General features: G+C 40.0%; 2 protein-coding genes across 2 annotated transcripts; both read left to right on the plus strand.

The window, feature by feature from the left end:
• The first annotated feature begins 1849 nt into the window (after positions 1-1849).
• Positions 1850-12936, plus strand: LOC102700817 (regulator of nonsense transcripts 1 homolog). Its single transcript, XM_040525723.1, is given in 30 exon segments — positions 1850-2335; positions 2337-2549; positions 4484-4735; positions 4834-5004; positions 5156-5206; positions 5333-5425; positions 5554-5649; positions 5747-5797; positions 5886-6004; positions 6192-6300; positions 6606-6728; positions 6812-6883; positions 7368-7439; positions 7531-7597; positions 7680-7822; positions 7908-7979; positions 8050-8178; positions 8720-8875; positions 8995-9108; positions 9192-9290; positions 9375-9452; positions 9714-9848; positions 10416-10490; positions 10576-10690; positions 10788-11158; positions 11233-11295; positions 11375-11446; positions 11588-11716; positions 11827-11946; positions 12025-12936. Coding segments are annotated over 30 exon segments (3819 nt in total). The 5' UTR covers positions 1850-1957; the 3' UTR covers positions 12106-12936.
• A 3243-nt stretch (positions 12937-16179) lies between these two features.
• Positions 16180-16896, plus strand: LOC102701093 (NAC domain-containing protein 72-like). The gene has a single exon (XM_006658515.2). It carries the CDS (start codon positions 16180-16182, stop codon positions 16894-16896), a length of 717 nt encoding a protein of 238 aa, XP_006658578.2.
• Positions 16897-18953: the final 2057 nt, after the last annotated feature.

The following is an 18953-nucleotide window of genomic DNA, read 5'->3' on the forward strand; positions in this document are numbered from 1 at the left end:
ACCTATCGGCTCAATAGCCGATCGATCTGTTTTACCGTTCACCTTGTCAGTCGTAGGATCAGACTGACTGACACGCCCGCGCATTCTAAGATTTATGTTCTGCACTAGACCTGTCTAAGATTGATTCCCAAGCCTACGTGTGTGTGACTGTTGATTATCATTTTCAGCGTCAACATCTGTATACCTCCTCCTCTGTAACTAGCCATGGCTATGGTTCTACAACGTACTTATAACACGAAGAACATACTATAAATATGTTTAACACTACAACGAAACAAAATGAAATAACTTAAATACGCTTTCGAGCTAGATAAAGACATTGTTGGTGTCGCTGCCTCTGTTGATGAAGTTGTACTCCACCATTGCGTTTACTAGTAGACATGATGATTAGTCAAGGAGTAAGTCGATCTCGGCTCCACAAATAATGCTGCGATCTACTCCACCATTGCGTTTACTAGTAGACATGATGATTAGTCGAGGAGTAAGTCGATACAGTCCATAATGTTGCGATCTACTCCACCATTGCGTTTAAGTCCAATAGATGCCAAACTTTTGTATGCAAGTACTCACTTAGGAGGCAAGCCTTCACAAGTTGGGCTGTCCTCGCATCTCGATCTTCTCAACATTCTCACCACCCTCTCAACTGGTGCTCTCTCATGAAATTCTATTTAAGTTGAGATCCTTCCCCATTGAAAACCAAGGTGGTATTAATCCTCTTAAAATTAAATGTGGGCCTATGGACTTTAATGAGATTAAATGGACCTTTAGCCCATTAATCTAACAATCACACACGAGAAGTCCATCTATCTCTCATCCTTTAATACAAATCTCATGTTTCATTTCTTTTTCTTCGATCACTATACGCAGTTTTTTGTCCTTATGATATCTAAATATGGTTCAATTCGATTAGCAATTTGGCTTAGCAACCTTTTTGTTTTCTGCTGTCATGGTTCACATAATGTTAGACAGTGTGTTTTTTTGGCAAAAGTTTTGTATAGAGAAGTTACTTAAAAAATCAAATAAACCTATTTTCAAGTTTCAAATAATCAATACTTACTCCCTCCGTGTTACAGTATAAAGCTTTCTGCCCTTACTTAAATTCATATGGATGCTAATAAATCTAAACATATATATAAATTATATACATTCATTAATTGATGAATTTAGGCAATGTTAGAAAGTCTAGGTAGTAATTCGTTAATAGCTCATCTCGTTTTATGTGTCGTGAAGTTACCTAAGCTTTATGTTGTATCCAACGCAGCGTTAGGCCGAGTTAAAAAAACATTTCTAGACAATATTTTGGTTTGTTATAATGAATCGTGGGAACCATAAAACACTATACCGTTAGAACGATATAATACATACTAGGTGCGTGGCACGCGTCGGCTGCGCACACTGCAAAACCGGCGCATCAACGCGTGGCGACACGCAATCTCCCATCCATCCAGCCACCCATCTCCGATCGGATGGTTCATAAAATTTCGCTGACGTGTCCATGCCCAGAGGACGTCCAACCCACCAGCTTTAAAGGGTTTAAATATGTATTCGGCTTAATACATAGGAAGCAGCTAAGCACGTTTCAATGGTATATCATTTTCTAACACTTTGTTAGGAAAACACTAACCCTGTTTATCCTTCCACGGATGACTTCTCACGAGTGGCTGACAAGCGGGACCCACCGAACTTAACCTCCTATCCATAGTTCCACACGTGCTCTTGTAAATCGTAACCCCGTAGGGAGAGAGAGGGAGAGGGAGAAAGAGACGGTTTAATCTAACCATCAAACCAGTAATAATCCACCACCCCTCTCTCCCCTCTCTCTCTTCCCCATCTCTCCCTTTCTCCCCGATTCGCCCCGTCTCCCTCCCTCTCTCTCTCTCCCCCACTCCCGAACCAAAACCCTAACCCTAGAGGGGAGGGGGCGCCCCTTCCCCCGACCAGCTCAGCCCCCGCGCCGATGGCGACGCAGCCGCCCTCCTCCGCGGCCGACCTCTACGAGACGGCCTCGCAGCCCGACCCGCCCGCCTCGGCCGCCGGCGACGCCTACACTTTCCTCGAGTTCAACACCCAGGGCGACGACTTCGACTACCCCGACTTCCCGGAGCTCTCCCAGCCGGCCCGATCCGCGCCGCCGCCGCCGGTGCCGCAGGGCCCCGGGTCCTCTGGCTCGTCCCCGTCGTCCTCGTCGTGGCCGCCGCCCCCGCCGCCGCCCCCGGACGCCTCGCAGGACCCCGATCTCGCGCCGCGGGAGGCCACCACCCCGCCGGCCTCCTCGTCGTCGCCGTCGCCGCGCGCCTCCAAGGCGAGGGCGTCCGCGGCGGACGGGCTCGCCGCGGGGGGTCGCGGCGCTCAGCTTCGAGGAGCCGCTCGGCGCCGGGACCGGGGAGGACGGATACGACTACGGGAAGGGCGACTTCGTCGAGCACGCCTGCCGGTACTGCGGGATCCACAACCCCGCGTGCGTCGCGCGCTGCAACGTGCCGTCCTGCCGCAAGTGGTTCTGCAACTCGCGGGGGAACACGTCCGGCTCCCACATCGTTAACCACCTGGTGCGGGTCCCTCTTCTCATGCTAATTACGGTCATAAAGCTTAGTTTTTTTTGTTGGTAAGGTTGGTTCGCTTTCAGTTTTAAGATCAATCAGTTACGTAGATAATAATTCGGTAAAAAATTGCTGCCAAACCAAGTAGGTGACAAGTTTGTCTCACACATAATGCTCTCTTGCATCTTGATAACGCCTTTTGGTGTTAGTTCCTAAGGTGTGAAAATATTTAGGATGTTGGAATCAACTATATTGAAGACATCGCTTATTGTGTTTGTTGTATTACTGTCATCTAGACATCTACTTAGGTTAATTAGGTTCGATTGTTTTGATAATTTGCTCAAAGAGTCAGTTTTCCCTCAATTTTGTTAAAAATTCTGAGCATGCTGGATGGCTGTAATCTTGGGAGGATTAGGTTTGCCAGCTTTGTTTTGGATACAATCGAACATTTCATAGCTATTAAACAGGAGCTGAGCGAACGGTTTGATCTATTGGTATTTTAGTGTTGAACATCCTGTTTAAAACTTGATATAGCATGCCTTGTCCCATGTAAGGGCAATATTGTCATGAGGATGTCAGTATTGGTGGATGGTGCTTGGATATTTTTACTCACCTTAGTTAATGCTATTGTTGATGATGATGGGGGAGGGGGGGGGGTGTTGGTAGCTACTTCAACACCATTTGCGATTCTTTCACGACACATGCTAGGATATTATGTGTTGAGTGCAAGCATGTGAAGCCATCTCAAATTTCCTAGGAACACTGAAAATGACATTGTTTAAGAATTTGCATGTGTCAACACCTATCGGTCACTGGTTTAACATGAGCTTACCGTGAAGTGAATATGAGAATGAAAGATATGAAAAATATACCCTTGTGTTCTTTATGTAGATGTACCATTTTGCGACACTGTATCGGTTACTGGCTAAATGCTAAGTGATTCTGAGAATTAATGAATGATAGATGGGGAAATTTGCCTTTTTTTTCTAGATCTATCATTATTTCTTGTCACCTTTTGGTTGACACTCTCCCTGATTACATTTTTTCAAAATGTAAGTCATTTTAGACTAGTGCACAATAATTACGAAAATAGTTCAAATGACTTTGTTTCCCTTCATTTACACTAATTGGAAAATATGAATCATTTATTTTTGAGAAAGATAACATTTACTTGGCAAGGGTAAACTGGGAAGACAAAAAATGAAAAAGTTGCTAGGAGTTCTAAAACGACTTAAATTTAGAAATGAGCTAAGAAGGTTTAAACCATCCTCTCAAAAATAACATTTGTAATGGAGAGAGTTCCCTTGTTTGTTACATATTGTCTAAAGATTAGCTAAGGTTGGCATGTAGATTTACCTTCATGCTTGTGCCCTAAGGATGCCGTGTTTTCCACTATTTACTAAATTGATTTTTGGATCAATACACAAATTTCTGATTAATTGCAATCCTACAAGTTTTCCTGTTAAATCTGGTGAGCTAAATAGAACGAACAGGATGGAAAGGCCTTCTGTAAGGAGTTTGTTAGAGCGTTTCTGAAATACGTATGTTATTTTTTGCAGACCAACTTAAGCTTTTTATTTGTACTAATAGATATATAATGGTAGACAAATTGCTCAGCTGTAAGCCAATTACTTTTTATGCAAGAACCCCATCTGGTGTCGCTTATTTTTAAGGTGCTGCTATTCATCTATTACCTCAGTTCTATAGTAGTATAAAACATTTTGGGTTTGTTCTAAGTTAAACCTCTTGAAGTTAGACCAAGTTTATCAAAAAATGTAGCAGCATTCCAGTGGTGGATTTAATAAATAATTTGATGGTGTAGAAGGTACCTGTTCTTGACCAAGTTTAACTAACAAACACATAATATCTTATAATATGGAGTGGAGGGAGTAGTTTATATAATGTTTTAAGTACTTTTTCACAATGCTGTATATTTTACACAGGTTAGAGCAAAACACAAGGAAGTTTGCCTCCACAAGGATAGCCCGCTGGGTGAAACAATTCTTGAGTGCTACAATTGTGGTTGTCGGAATGTATTCCTTCTTGGTTTTATCTCAGCAAAGGCAGAGAATGTTGTTGTTCTTCTGTGCAGAGAGCCCTGTTTGAGTGTTAATGCCTTGAAGGATATGAATTGGGACCTCAGTCAGTGGTGTCCTCTTATTGATGACAGGTGTTTCTTGTCGTGGCTTGTCAAGGTTAGTGTTTTCTCCCTTTATTGTTTTGGGTTGTGTGTGCATAGGGTGTTGTCCTGTTATTTATCTTTTCACAATTGTACAATCTTACCTTCTACCAGGTTCCCTCAGAGCAGGAGCAGCTCAGGGCTCGTCAAATTAGTGCCCAGCAAATTAACAAAGTGGAAGAGCTCTGGAAAACAAATCCCGATGCCTCTCTTGAAGACCTTGAAAAGCCAGGTGTCGATGATGAGCCCCAGCAAGTGGCACTGAAGTATGAAGATGCTTACCAGGTTTGAAATTTTCATAAGTTCATTCGTGCATTTATATCCTGAACTTGTTTTAGATAACTTTCATCTTGATGTTTTAGTAACATTTTTAAACTGTTCAAATCTCCATGTTTTTACTATATTGTAACTAACACGATTTTGTTGTTTTTGCCAGTATCAAAATGTGTTTGCTCCGCTGATAAAGCTTGAGGCTGATTATGACAAGGTACTGCGTTCTGCTAATATTTCCTGAATGTACTGATATTTCTTATAACCATTTTGTTCCTTGGGGACCAGATCATGTTATATGTATATATATTGAAGTTTCTTTCCCCTTGATATTTTGCTGTAGATGATGAAAGAGTCACAGAGCAAGGACAGTCTAACTGTAAGGTGGGATATTGGACTGAACAAGAAGCGTATAGCCTATTTCGTGTTTCCAAAGGTTAGTTTAAGAACTCGCAAGTACAAATCTGTTAATATAGGCCCTTTAATTCCCATGGACTTTTTATGCATTTATTTACTCCAACACTTTACATTTGCTAAACATGTGGAATCAATTTTATATTGTAGGAAGACAATGAATTGAGACTTGTCCCTGGTGATGAGCTACGGCTTAGATATTCTGGTGATTCTTCACACCCTGCATGGCAGTCTGTGGGTCATGTGGTATGTACCCTAGAAACTTGTTAATTGATAGCTCTATGATAACACCAAGAGGGTCAGTTCTACTTTAGTGCTCATGGTAAGGAAATTGTTCCTTCAGATTAAACTTACTGCACAAGAGGAGGTAGCGCTTGAACTTCGTGCTAGTCAGGTATGAGGAGTATAGTTCTTTCTTGTTTTTTAGCGACCCTCAGCTTTTTGTTGCTTCCATCTTCCATCATTAACTATCTTGATTTCAGGGAGTTCCTGTTGATTTGAACCATGGGTTCAGTGTGGATTTTGTTTGGAAGAGTACTAGCTTTGATAGGATGCAAGGAGCAATGAAAACCTTTGCTGTGGATGAGACAAGTGTCAGTGGGTGAGTTCAATGCACCTGAATTTTATATATTTTGACTTTATGGGCACGCAAGCGTACTTATGTTTCTCCACGAGGAAATTCATACTTGCAGAATGTTCATAGTCTGTATTTGGTATCTTTGTTGGATAATCACTCTTTTCATGTTTCTCCACGAAGAAATTCTTACTTGTGCATCACTTCAACATAGGTATATATACCATCATCTTTTGGGACACGAAGTTGAACATCAAATAATACGTAACACACTACCTAGACGCTTTGGTGCACCAGGACTTCCAGAGCTAAATGCTTCACAGGTACATCACATGTATTAATGTGTTTATACAGCATGATTGTTGTTAAGTAATGTATGATCTTTCCTTTTTTTTTACTTCTAATACATGCTTATAGCAAAATGCACTTTGATGACTTAGGTTCACATGGTTCTCTCCTTTTCTTATACAGCATTTTAGTATGGTTTCTTGTGTACTTGCCTAATCTATCTTTAGCTGCAGAACTGCAGGTGTTCAGCTATTATGATACCATAGGTTTATTGAAGTAGAAGCAAACATTTTATGTTGATCTAATGTGCTGTTTCTGGTCTTGTGGTGCATCTCTTCAGGTCTTAGCCGTTAAAAGTGTTCTCCAGAAGCCAATTAGTTTGATTCAAGGTCCGCCTGGCACAGGGAAAACTGTCACATCTGCTGCAATTGTATATCACATGGCAAAACAAGGTCAAGGACAGGTATTTTCTGCAATTGTGGTGCATGCTAGTTGCTATGCTGATGTAGTTTCATACTATCGTTAACCTTTCTGTTGAAATTTCAGGTCCTTGTATGTGCACCAAGTAATGTCGCTGTTGATCAGCTGGCAGAGAAGATAAGCTCTACTGGTCTCAAGGTAAAAATAGATTATGATTTATTTTTAGTATCAACTGTTCTCTGACTTTATATTTGACTGGTTCGCTTCCCCATTAACATAGTCTATCGATTACTAAAAGATATTATAAAAATGTAGAAGTTGCAAATGCCATGCTTTGCCTCTGCCGACTTTGATAACAGAAACCATGTTTCGCACTGTTGGAAGTACTCAGTGATGCTTTGAATTGTTAAACTATAGCATACATATTAGACCCGTGAATACTTCTATTGTAACAAACAAGTAAATGACACAGGCTGTCATCCCCTACCCACCAATGTTTTGAATTGTCTCTAGTTTCTGTTGGCATGTGGTTGTTCTATTTTATCCTTTTTTTAGATAATGGAAGAAATCCGGCCTCTATATCCACATTCCTCTGTACACAATTACACATCCAATGTTCTCTTCTGATGATGCATTCTTTATGATTTTTGATTTTCATCTAGTAACTGGTTTCCTGTTGCAGGTTGTTAGGCTATGTGCAAAATCTAGGGAAGCTGTTTCATCTCCTGTTGAGCATCTGACACTTCATTACCAGGTACAGTCTTGAATTCCTGCCTGTCCTGTGCTTTCATGTGAAATAGCCATTAGTTTGATATTGCTCATGTTCCTCTATGGGTAAAATGTAGGTTCGCCACCTTGATACGTCTGAAAAGAGTGAATTGCATAAGCTCCAGCAACTCAAAGATGAACAAGGTCCTTAATCCTCTCTTTGCCAGTATGCAATGCACCTGCATTAGGTTGAATTAGAAAAGTTGCTTATCTTCTATTTTGACAGGTGAACTTTCCAGCAGTGATGAGAAAAAGTACAAGGCATTAAAACGAGCCACTGAGAGAGAGATATTACAAAGTGCTGATGTGATTTGTTGCACTTGTGTTGGTGCTGGAGACCCTCGGTTGGCAAACTTCCGTTTCCGTCAAGTAATGATTTAATTTTTCTAATATCAGTTTAATTTTGATGTGTGCTCGTTGTTGTATCATATGATGTAATGGATTTTTTTCTCAGGTTCTTATTGATGAGTCTACACAGGCGACGGAGCCTGAATGTCTTATTCCATTGGTGCTTGGTGTAAAGCAGGTAACAAATTATTAATTGGTATTTATGCTCCTTCCATCGTGCTATACTTATACTTTTACAATCTATTTAGGTTGTTCTTGTTGGAGACCATTGTCAACTTGGCCCAGTCATCATGTGCAAAAAGGCAGCTCGTGCAGGATTAGCACAATCTCTATTTGAACGGCTTGTTATCCTTGGAGTCAAGCCTTTCAGGCTACAGGTAATCATTGCTATGCTAACCATGCATTGTCATGTGACATTGGTGTCAAAACCGTGGGAGCTATTGATGCTAATCCTATCTTTATACTCAGATTTCTCATAATTCAGATATGCTTCTGCGAGTACTTTTTAAAATGTTTTTCCTTATGTGCATGTAGTTATATGTTTGTGCAGACATTCTTAATTTGAACAAATTATCCTGCTTAGTATTTGTTGTCAGATCATTGGACAGATCTCAAAGCATTTTGAATCGTTAAGAGTAGTACTTTTCCTTCATTTACGTATAGTTTTGCATTCTGTTTTTTGTGTATGCTGTTTTTGGGGATGAACTAAATCTGTGTTGTTCATCCAGTTCTTTTTGTTGTGTTACATAATCAAACATAATGAAAGTGAGTTTAACTTTTTTGTTGGGAATGGATTATCAATCCAACAAGTTATACCCGAGTAACCTTTAAAATGAGTCATATGCAAGTATTCTGTGATCGATTGTTTACTTATGGGAACAAATCCAATAATTTTGACATAACCATCCATTATTACAGGTACAATATAGGATGCACCCTTGCCTATCAGACTTTCCATCCAACTGCTTCTATGAAGGCACACTGCAAAATGGAGTAACTGTAAATGAGAGACAGACACCTGGAATTGATTTTCCTTGGCCTGTTCCAAATCGGCCTATGTTCTTCTATGTGCAGGTACCTACTTGGACCACCACCAATCAACCTATGTTCCACCAATCGACCTATGTTCTATGCTCCCTAACTGCAAAAGTTCTTTGTGCTTATTTAGAAAATTGACTCGCACTGTTTTGTAGATGGGACAAGAAGAGATCAGTGCCAGTGGAACATCTTACCTCAATAGAACTGAAGCTGCAAATGTTGAAAAGATTGTAACTACATTTTTAAGGAGTGGTGTTGTACCAAGCCAGGTATGCAGTAATGACCCCTCATCTAACATTTGCAGCAGTCGAGTTTGCTAAGAAATTCATATATCCTTTGGCATGTATTGTAGATTGGAGTTATCACACCTTACGAAGGACAAAGGGCATACATTGTGAATTATATGTCAAGGAATGGCTCTCTTCGACAACAACTTTACAAAGAAATTGAGGTTAACTATAAATCATGCATATTGCACCATTAAACGTACCTAGTTGAAAGTGGCCTTTTTATATAAGATTTTCACTTATTGCAGGTGGCAAGTGTGGATTCCTTTCAGGGAAGAGAAAAAGATTACATAATCCTGTCTTGTGTTAGAAGCAATGAGCACCAGGTATGGTTTTCTGTACAGTGTTCTTGATAGTATTTCGCAATTGATTTTAGAAGAGGTTATAGATGCATACTACCTGGCACTTTATATTAAATGAAAATTCCATGTTTAAGAAGCTCATTGACAGATGAGTGATGAGGGTGGCAAGGCTGTGTTTGTAAAATTCTTGTGTTAAGCAGCCATGTTAGAGGCATCTTTGCAGTAGTCTAACTTGCAGAGGGTTTGTGATAACTGACATGAAATATCATCTTGCGAACCTTTCAGGGCATTGGGTTTCTTAATGATCCACGCAGGTTAAATGTTGCATTAACTCGTGCTCGGTATGGGATAGTCATTCTTGGGAACCCTAAAGTTCTAAGCAAGCAGCCACTTTGGAATAGTCTATTGACTCATTATAAGGTATCAATTCCTTCAATGCATAAAAAAGTTTGATTTACAAGGTTGGCTATTTTTTGGTGTCGTTCTCATTACTCGTTAATGATTGGTTCTCGTGTGATAATAAGATGATATAACATGCATACTCTATTTGGGTTCATATATTTGGGGATTGTGTACAAATTGCTATGTGTTTTTTCCTAACATATTTCTACAATGACATACTAGAAATTATGCTAGCATTGTGGACAGAACATTTGTATTTTCTACCTGCATGTGTTTCTAAGGTCTTTTATTTTTCGAGTATTTGACAAATGGATAAGTGGTTCAACTCCACTTGGCCCTTTTCAGTATTATTTCTTCTTTTTATGTAACTACAAAATAATAGTTTTGTAATCTAGAAGAATGTGGTGGATGCTTAGTACTATCTGAGATATTAAAAGCGATAACATGTTTTATACTCAGCTCTGTATACATAGGATGTTATAGACTTGTAATCAAAAGGGTATGTACAATCTTTATAATAACAAAGATGAGGATCTCTACTGAGTTTTTTTTCTGAATTTTTACTTAATAATTTTATTTGTTTAGGAGCATGAGTGTTTGGTAGAAGGACCTCTGAACAATCTAAAGCAGAGTATGGTGCAATTTCAAAAGCCCAAAAAGGTGGTGCCTTCAGCTCTTCTAGGCACTTGTTCGAAACATTATGGTTCCTTCCTTTTTTAGTTAACAATGTTATTTCCTTGAGTAGATATACAATGATCGGAGACTGTTCCTGGGTGGTGGTCAAGGTGTTATGCAAGGAGCTAGCTTTGGTGCTGCAGGCACAAACCTAGTGGGAGATAAGAGAAGTGGTAGGGGGAAAGGTAGATAGTTAATTTTTTCAGTGTTCTTCTAAGCAACTTTTTGCTAATTTTACCCTTATTTATCTTAACATTCCTTCTCATTTCCCCCCAAATGCAGGGCATTCCTTTGTTCCATTTGGCCCACCAAATGGGGCTCATAAACCTGGTGTGCACCCTTCTGGCTATCCTTTACCTCGTATGCCTTTTCCTCCATTTGCTGGGGCTCATTCTCAACCCTATGCCATTCCAACCCGGGGATCCTTGCATGGACCAATTGGAGCTGTTCCACCTGTGCCTCAACCTGGAAACAGAAATTTTGGACCTCGTGGAAATACTGGAGGCCCTATTGGCGGACACCTTGCTCATCAACAGAACTCTCAGCAAGCTATGGGTGGCATAGGGACAGCTTTTAGCTTTCCTGGACTGGAGAATCCAAGCAGTCAGCCTTCTGGTGGAGGTCCAATGTCCCAAACTGGGTTGATGACACAGGTTTGTTTATCTCTATCTATATACATCATACATAAATAAGTACTTGCACAGTAATATTTGCCCTTTCCAATTAGATGCCTGTCCAGGGTCTCAGTCAAACATTCCGCGATGGGTTTTCCATTGGTGGGATGTCTCAGGTACCAGTAATTAATGACACAAGCATGTCATTACTAAATTGTTCTATTCTTGACACAATTTGGTTTTGTTGTTTACTAGGACTTCTTTGGAGATGATTTCAAGAGCCAAGGTTCTCATGTGGCATACAACATTGCAGATTTTTCTACTCAGGTTTGTACCCATTTTTCAAATTGTTAGTTTTAATATTTATGTGCCAATGCATCTATTTAGTCAAATCTGATTTGTCAATCAATTCAAAATTAAATTACACGTACTCTGGGAGAATCGTCTTCTAATAATGGTCAATTACAGGCTTCTCAAGGAGGCTATGGGGTTGACTACTCTCAAGGACCCCAATCTGGTTATCCTGGGAATTATTTGAACCAAAATACGCACCCAGGATACTCCCATATGGGTGCAGCAAATGACATTGTATCTCAGGTCTGTTATGTATTCTCCTCCATCGTAACTATTACGAAAACTCATACTGCTTTTTAAAGTCTTGGTGTATGTCTATGTTCTCAATTTATTAACCTTTTAATATGATCCAGGATCCGATGGCCCATGGATCTCATGGAATGTTTACACAAGCGGGATACAATGACCCTTCACAAGATGAGTCATCTCAGATGCATTTTGGAATGGCTGGTCCTGGTCCTCTCCAGTCTCAGGTGGCTTATCTTTCTTTTATCTTTGTAATGTTAACTCTTCTTTCTCAGAAAGTGTGTAGATAACTCAATTTTTTGCAGGCCATGATGAACCCGCTCTACTCTCAGTCATATGCTCATTACAACACCCAGCCTCAGTCTCTCCAACCTCCTCCGCAGTGATCAGGAAATATTGTGATATAATTGCTGAAGCCGCAGTAAGTTTTTGGAAGTTTGATGGGTTGTATCCTTGGCCCACAGCAGCTTGGTTGTGCCTTTCTGCTCAGTTATGCAGAAAAGATGGTGCATAGACATCAGTTGCAAGTATTGAGCACAAGCGTATTTTGGAGCATTACATGGACATTTATTGAGGCAAGCTTGTACACGATGGCTATGGCCGTCGACCATTGACCAGTGCTGAGGAGCACAAGGATTACAACATCTCTCTTTCCTGTCATGGTAGTTCACAGTGGGGCTTGACAACAAGAGGTGGTAACTTGTGCACTGAAAGATGCCGATGACTACCCACATCGCTTCACCTGTATAGAAGGCAAAATGGAGCTTATAGTGGTACGGTGTGAATACTCCAGGATTGGCTGGCGCAACCAAGTCTAAGGTTGCAGCTGCTATCGCCTGTCTCCATGGTACCACGAAAACGCTTGCAGATTGGCTTTGTATAGGGTTTATAGATGGGGGGTGGCCAGCCCTTTCAGATCTCTCGCACATGGCCATTTATATTTATCTGAACAAGATGTATGCTTTCTTTATAGTTTTTGATATTTAGGTCACAGAAATGATGTTTGGTGATCTTGGTTGAAAGAGCGAAAACTATAGCTTGTAGTGATTGATGGAGATCGCAGGTTTTTTTTTGGATCTGCTGCCAATTTTAGGAATTGGCTGGATTCTTGTACCCACAGGTGGGGTCTTTTGTGTGGTTGATTCCACAACCATGAGAGCAAATATTCTGTGACATGTTTTGATATTTTGATAATCCTATGTTTGGCCTCTTTCGTTATCTGGATTGGAGTCATGCACTCCCTTTTTGTTGATGGAAGGTGCATTAAACTTCCTCTGCTGTTGTTATTTGGGTGATTGTCGTACGACATTTATAAATAAAATATAATGTGCATTAAACTTCCTCTGCTGTTGTTATTTGGGTGATTGTCGTACGACATTTATAAATAAAATATAATTTATGAAAAAAATTTTTATGTGTATGTTTTTAGTGGTTTAAAAGCCAAAGCTAAAATATAAACAAATAAAACTCTAAATTTATTTAAGTTTGAAAAATTTAAATTTTGGTTTATAAATATAAGTAAAAGTGAAAAGACAGATATCTCTGTGCCATTTTGTCCGGTTGAAGAATCTTGGCACAAGTTGGAATTGTGTTGGTTCATGTGAAACCCGATGGTGGACGAGACTTCGACGTATGCTAGAGGCCCGGAGCGAAAACTACTGCTTTGGCCTTGAAGTTGCTAAAATTTTGGCGGTACATCGAACATTTAACCGGGGATGTTGGAAGAAGTTTTCGGACACGAATGAAAAAATAAATTTTAGATTTTGCTTGGAAACTGCAAGATGAATTTTTTGAGTCTAATTAATCCATCATTAGCACATATTAATACTATAGCACTTATGGCTAATCATGTTCTAATTAGGCTCAAAAGATTCGTCTCACGATTTATCCTATAACTGTATAATTAGTTTAATGTTCATGTATATTTAATGTTTCATTTAGATGTTCGAGGATTTGATGTGATGTTTTTTGAGAAAATTTTTGGAACTAAACCGGGTCTTTGTCCTGAAATAAAATCATTATTTTCAATTATAAATAAATCATTATTATCTGTTATAGATTTACGTTAAATTTTATAAATACAAAAAGTAAATAAACTGTTAAGATACATAAAGTTAAAGGGTATTTTAGTTTATTTATTTTTTATATTTACTCCTACATCTTTATTTTATTGTCGCTGTTGTCTATTATTGTTTTAACTTTGATCATTAATAATATTTAAATGATTAGTTGATGATCAGTGAAAGTTGTGTGGTTGTATATTTATAGCATATTTTTAAATATACAAAACATTTTTATTAAAAAAACAAGCGATTAAAACTAAATAATAAATAGTAATCCGTGTTAATTATTTAAAATCAGAGGGGGTATATTAACATGCTTGTGACGAGCGAAAAAAAGTTTGGAATGAAGCTTTAGTCCCAGAAGACAGGAGCTAGCGAAAAAAGTTTGAATGAAGCTTAGTCCCAGCAGACAGGAGCTAACGTTTCTCTCTCTCTACGTCCACATCCAAGTTAGGGCTTAGGGCCCGTTTAGTTCTATTTTTTTTTCCAAAAATATCATATCAAATCTTTAGACACCTAAATGGAGCATTAAATATAAATAAAAAGCTAATTGCATATTTAGAAGGAAATTATGAGACGGATCTTTTGAGTCTAATTAGTCCATGAATAGCCATAAGTGTCACAGTATCCACAGTGCTAATGACGGATTAGTTAGGCTCAAAATAGCTCGCGATTTTCATGTGAGCTATGAAATTCGTTTTTTCATTCGTATCAAAAAATTTCGACATCCGATCAAATGTCTGACGTGACACCTAAAATTTTCTTTTCGCAAACTAAACACGGACTTAGCAAAAACAACTCGAGTTGAGTGATCTAATAAATGTGAGTTGAGTGATATGATAAATGTGGAAATTTGAGCTAACTAACGAATAGCAATAGGAAAAGAGGAATCTGATTTTTTTTCTCAGTTATAGCAACTCCAACAGTTCCCATCCTAACTTACCATTTTTGTTTTTTTTAAATTGTAAAAAAACTGTTTCCAACAGTTTGCCATCCGGGGTTTCAAATTTTAGCAATTTTCCATATCCTCTCGTTTACGCGTATATATGGGAGTCTGGATTTCACTTGGCATCCAGGAAGTACGACGCTGGGTTTCTCTCGCGCCTCCGCTCGAAAAGTTTACGGGCGACATTTTTATTTTGGGTGGAGTCACGGTGTCGTGGTCTCGTCGTCCTGGTCGCGGTCCAGTGCTCGAGTCGACGCCGACCGGCGTTCCGCCGCCACCGACACCCATTCCCGACCATCGCCGGTCGTTGCGCCCCGGTGCCCGCACACCCGATGTCCTACGCCGCGGCCCCGCGCCAGCTCGCCCGTTGCCCGATGCCGCACGCCCGCTTGGCTAGAGAGACAACGGATCCTTGGCGGTGGTGGTGCACAGTGATAGGAAGTCATGCTCGTGCATCACCGCCTTGTTTCCTGCGTTGCGAACACGACAACTCGCCATGGATTAAGCCACAAACGCTGACAGCCAAGGATTCATGGCCAAAGCAAAAAAGACACACGAACATCGATCTCCTCGTGCATTCGATCGACCTCGCGAGCTCGATCGCCAGCCACATACCTTGGATCCCCATAACTATAGCTCGCCGATCACCCGCCTTGCCGCTGCCGACTCGCCGTGAATATCCCTAACCATTTTGACGACTAAATCTGTTTGTGCCAAGTGGAATATCCCTAACTGTTAGAGATAAAACAATTTTTTCTTTGTCATATTATTTAGAAAATTACTAGAATAACATATTTGGGAAACGGAATTTGGTTAACTGTTGAAATTGCTCTAACATCCGCAAACCGCAAAGAAGGCTACGAAGGGTAATTAGCGAAGCTAATCGGGTCAGTTTTACAACGTCACTCTCTTTCTCTCTCAACATTTTATGTCTATAAATTTTATAGGCATAAACTTTATACATAGAAACTTTATAACTATAAACTTTAGGTATATAAATTTAATATCTACATACAACCTCTTCAATATTAAAAATCTAATAAATACAAAATATTATATATACATAACACATTATAGATATAAACTTAATACATATAAATTTTTATACGTATAAATTTATACATACAAACTTTATACATATAAAATAAAAAATATAAACTTTATATATATATATATATATAGTAAAAAAAAACTGTTTTGGGCTGTTTTGGGCCCGTTCGTGCGAGCTTGCTAATTAGCCTTTTGAAAGCTAATCTCCCAAATTTGGAAACAATACGCCGATAGGCGCCTCGATTAAGCCCAGACTTGGCAGCCACGCCACCCTACTGTCGTACACCACCGACTCCGATTCGAACTCCATCCAATTCGCGTATAAATTGGCCCCTAGCTCCAGCGCCCGCCGCCGCATTCACCTCGCCTCCTCCTCCTCACACCGACTCAAGGCGACGGCGATGGCGCCCATCCCCTTCCTCCCGCAGGACAGCGAGCTCCTCGACTGCCTCCTCCGCCCCAAGATCGCCGGCGCCCACATCGACTCCCGCTTCACGGAGCTCGTGGGCTACGTCGACGACGTCTACGCCCTCCCGCCGGACCAGCTGGCGGCGCGGCACGAGGGCACGCCCGGCGAAGGCGGCGACAGGGTGTGGTACTTCTTCGCCCCGCTCGGGACCGCGCGCGGAAGGACGGTCGGCGGCGACGGCAGCAAGCGGTGGTGCTCGGTGGGTTCCAGGAAGAAGGTGGAGGGAGGCGGCGCTGGCGCCGGCGGCTGGTACTGCCAGAAGCTGAGGTACACGGAGAAGACGGCGTCGGGCGTCGTCGCGCCGGGGTGGATGATGGCCCAGTACAGCGTCGCCCAGGAAAAGGGCGGCGAGGGCGGCGCCGAGCTCTTGCTCTGCAAGATCTTCCGCTCCCCTCGCGCGGAGCCGGGGTCACCGTCTTCCAGCAAGTCGGCCTCGGCCTCCCCGTCCGCGTCCTGCTCCGGCACCGGCTCCGGCGGCCGCAAGAGGAAGGCGAAGGGAGATCACCTCGAGGCTCCACCACCGTCGACGCGCACGCAGCCCTTCCCGCCAAACGCAGAAGCCCTCAAGCCGGAGGGGGCAGCACCGATGAATAGTACAGCGAATTCAGCCGGGTCATTGCTGCTGAATACTTCTTGGCATTTTGATTAGTTTGTGTAGTAATAGGCTCGTAGGAATCAGGCCTGTGATGATCTCTGACAGACAGATAGGATGAATTCCTGTCTTTTTTTCTCCCGTTTCATGGAAGGCACTGTGGTAGATAGGATCTCTGATAGATAGGGTGGATTTTTTCGAATTTTCTTATGTGAAAAGAAGAACATGTAGTCTATGAATTGTATTTATCACTGATTATTGATTATGAACAAAAGATAACATCTTTTGTATACTCGAGCGACGAGTTTTGTCTCTGTAATCTCGACCAGATGCGTTCTGTTCAGCCGGTGTTCAGATCACAAACACACTTTGTTCGGTGAATTAACCACTATTCTCATACGGCATTGTGCCACCACTCTACTCACTTGATAATTTTTTAATTTGGATATGGGGTTGAGGTGTTTTTTTTTTAATATTTCACGAGCAGATATTTCATTCAGAAATTACACATCAAAGAACATATCACCTTACATTCTTTTGCATATCACCTGAGTAGCACCTAAGTTAGCTAGTCATGCATGTCTCGCCCGGGCTACATGCTCATGCATGTCTCTTAGCTAAGTTAGGTTATAGATGCAGTATTCCTACCCATTATTTCTTCACAAAAGAATGAACCATGTGATGAGAAAATCATCCATCTTGTCCCTCTCTTCATCTTGGAAGAAATGCATAAAAGGTGTCCAAACTGGGACCAAGATGTGACACTACTTTAAATCCTTGAGGGATTTGCGTGACATCTCAGTGGTTATATAATTGACAAGATAGATTAATGTGGGATATATCAACTACACAAACACAAAATATTAAATTTTACTCTTACCAGTTAAAAAACATTTATGAGTATTAGATATTTATTGGTGCTAGAGCTCCCCAACACAGTTGGTGCATTTTTCTATAAATTTGTTAAGTTAGAGAAGTTCAAGCTTACTTGAACAAAATATTTATCGAGTACTCCCTCCATATTTTTATATATGACACCGTTGACTTTTAGAATCACGTTTGACCATTCGTCTTATTCAAAATTTATATCCAAATATACAAAATTATAATGCATAATTAAAGTTTCTATAATAATAAATCATATTATAACAAAATAATTAATAATTATATAATTTTTTTGAATAAGACGAATGGTCAAACGTGGACCTAAAAGTCAATGGCGTCATATAAAAAAATATGGAGGGAGTACTATAATAATTGGATTTATAACACATCTCATTTTATATGTTATCCACAAAAATATTTATCATATGGTTACATATATCAATGAGTATTATCTATATAATATTCTAGACTATGTTTAGTGCTACCTCCGTCCCAAAGTAAGATTATTTTTGATACAATGTTTTTGACTATTCGTCTTATTTGAATTTTTTTACGATTAATATTTTTTTCTTACTAGATGATAAAACATAAATAGTACTTTATGCGTGACTAATTTTTTTAAGCTTTTACGTAAATTTTTCAAATAAGACGAATGGTCAAACGTTGGACACGGAAAACGAAAAATAAAGTTATTATGGGACGGAGGTAGTAACAAATATCTCATAAATTCTAAAAACTAGCTAACTAATGTGGATCATACAATATTTTTTAGTATTTATAATAGTTACTGCTAACTCATATAAAAACCACAAATAATATACCAATATCATGGTATATGAGCTAATATTGGTAAAATAGTTAGGTTGCGTTCGACTCTGGCGGGAACTTATCGAGATACTTTCGTTTTTCACGCTCACGCTTTTTGAACTACTAAATGATGTATTTTTTTTAAAAAATTTTATAGAAAAATTGCTTTAAAATATCATATTAATCTATTTTTTATTTTTTAATATAATTAAAAATTAATTAATTATGTACTAATATATTACTATATTTTCTATGGCGGATAACTTACCCGAGAAACAACCAAGCCGAACATGGCCTTAGTGGGTGGAACTAGCAATACTATTAACAAAAGTATCGAAGAATGAGAAAACAAAACAAAAGGAATAACATTCCGTCGACGGATGTTTAGTTCACATGTGTTGGGCTATCGAATAAAGTTGTGT

This window comes from Oryza brachyantha, chromosome 7 (genome assembly GCF_000231095.2).
Source record: "Oryza brachyantha chromosome 7, ObraRS2, whole genome shotgun sequence".
Taxonomy (NCBI): Eukaryota; Viridiplantae; Streptophyta; class Magnoliopsida; order Poales; family Poaceae; genus Oryza; species Oryza brachyantha.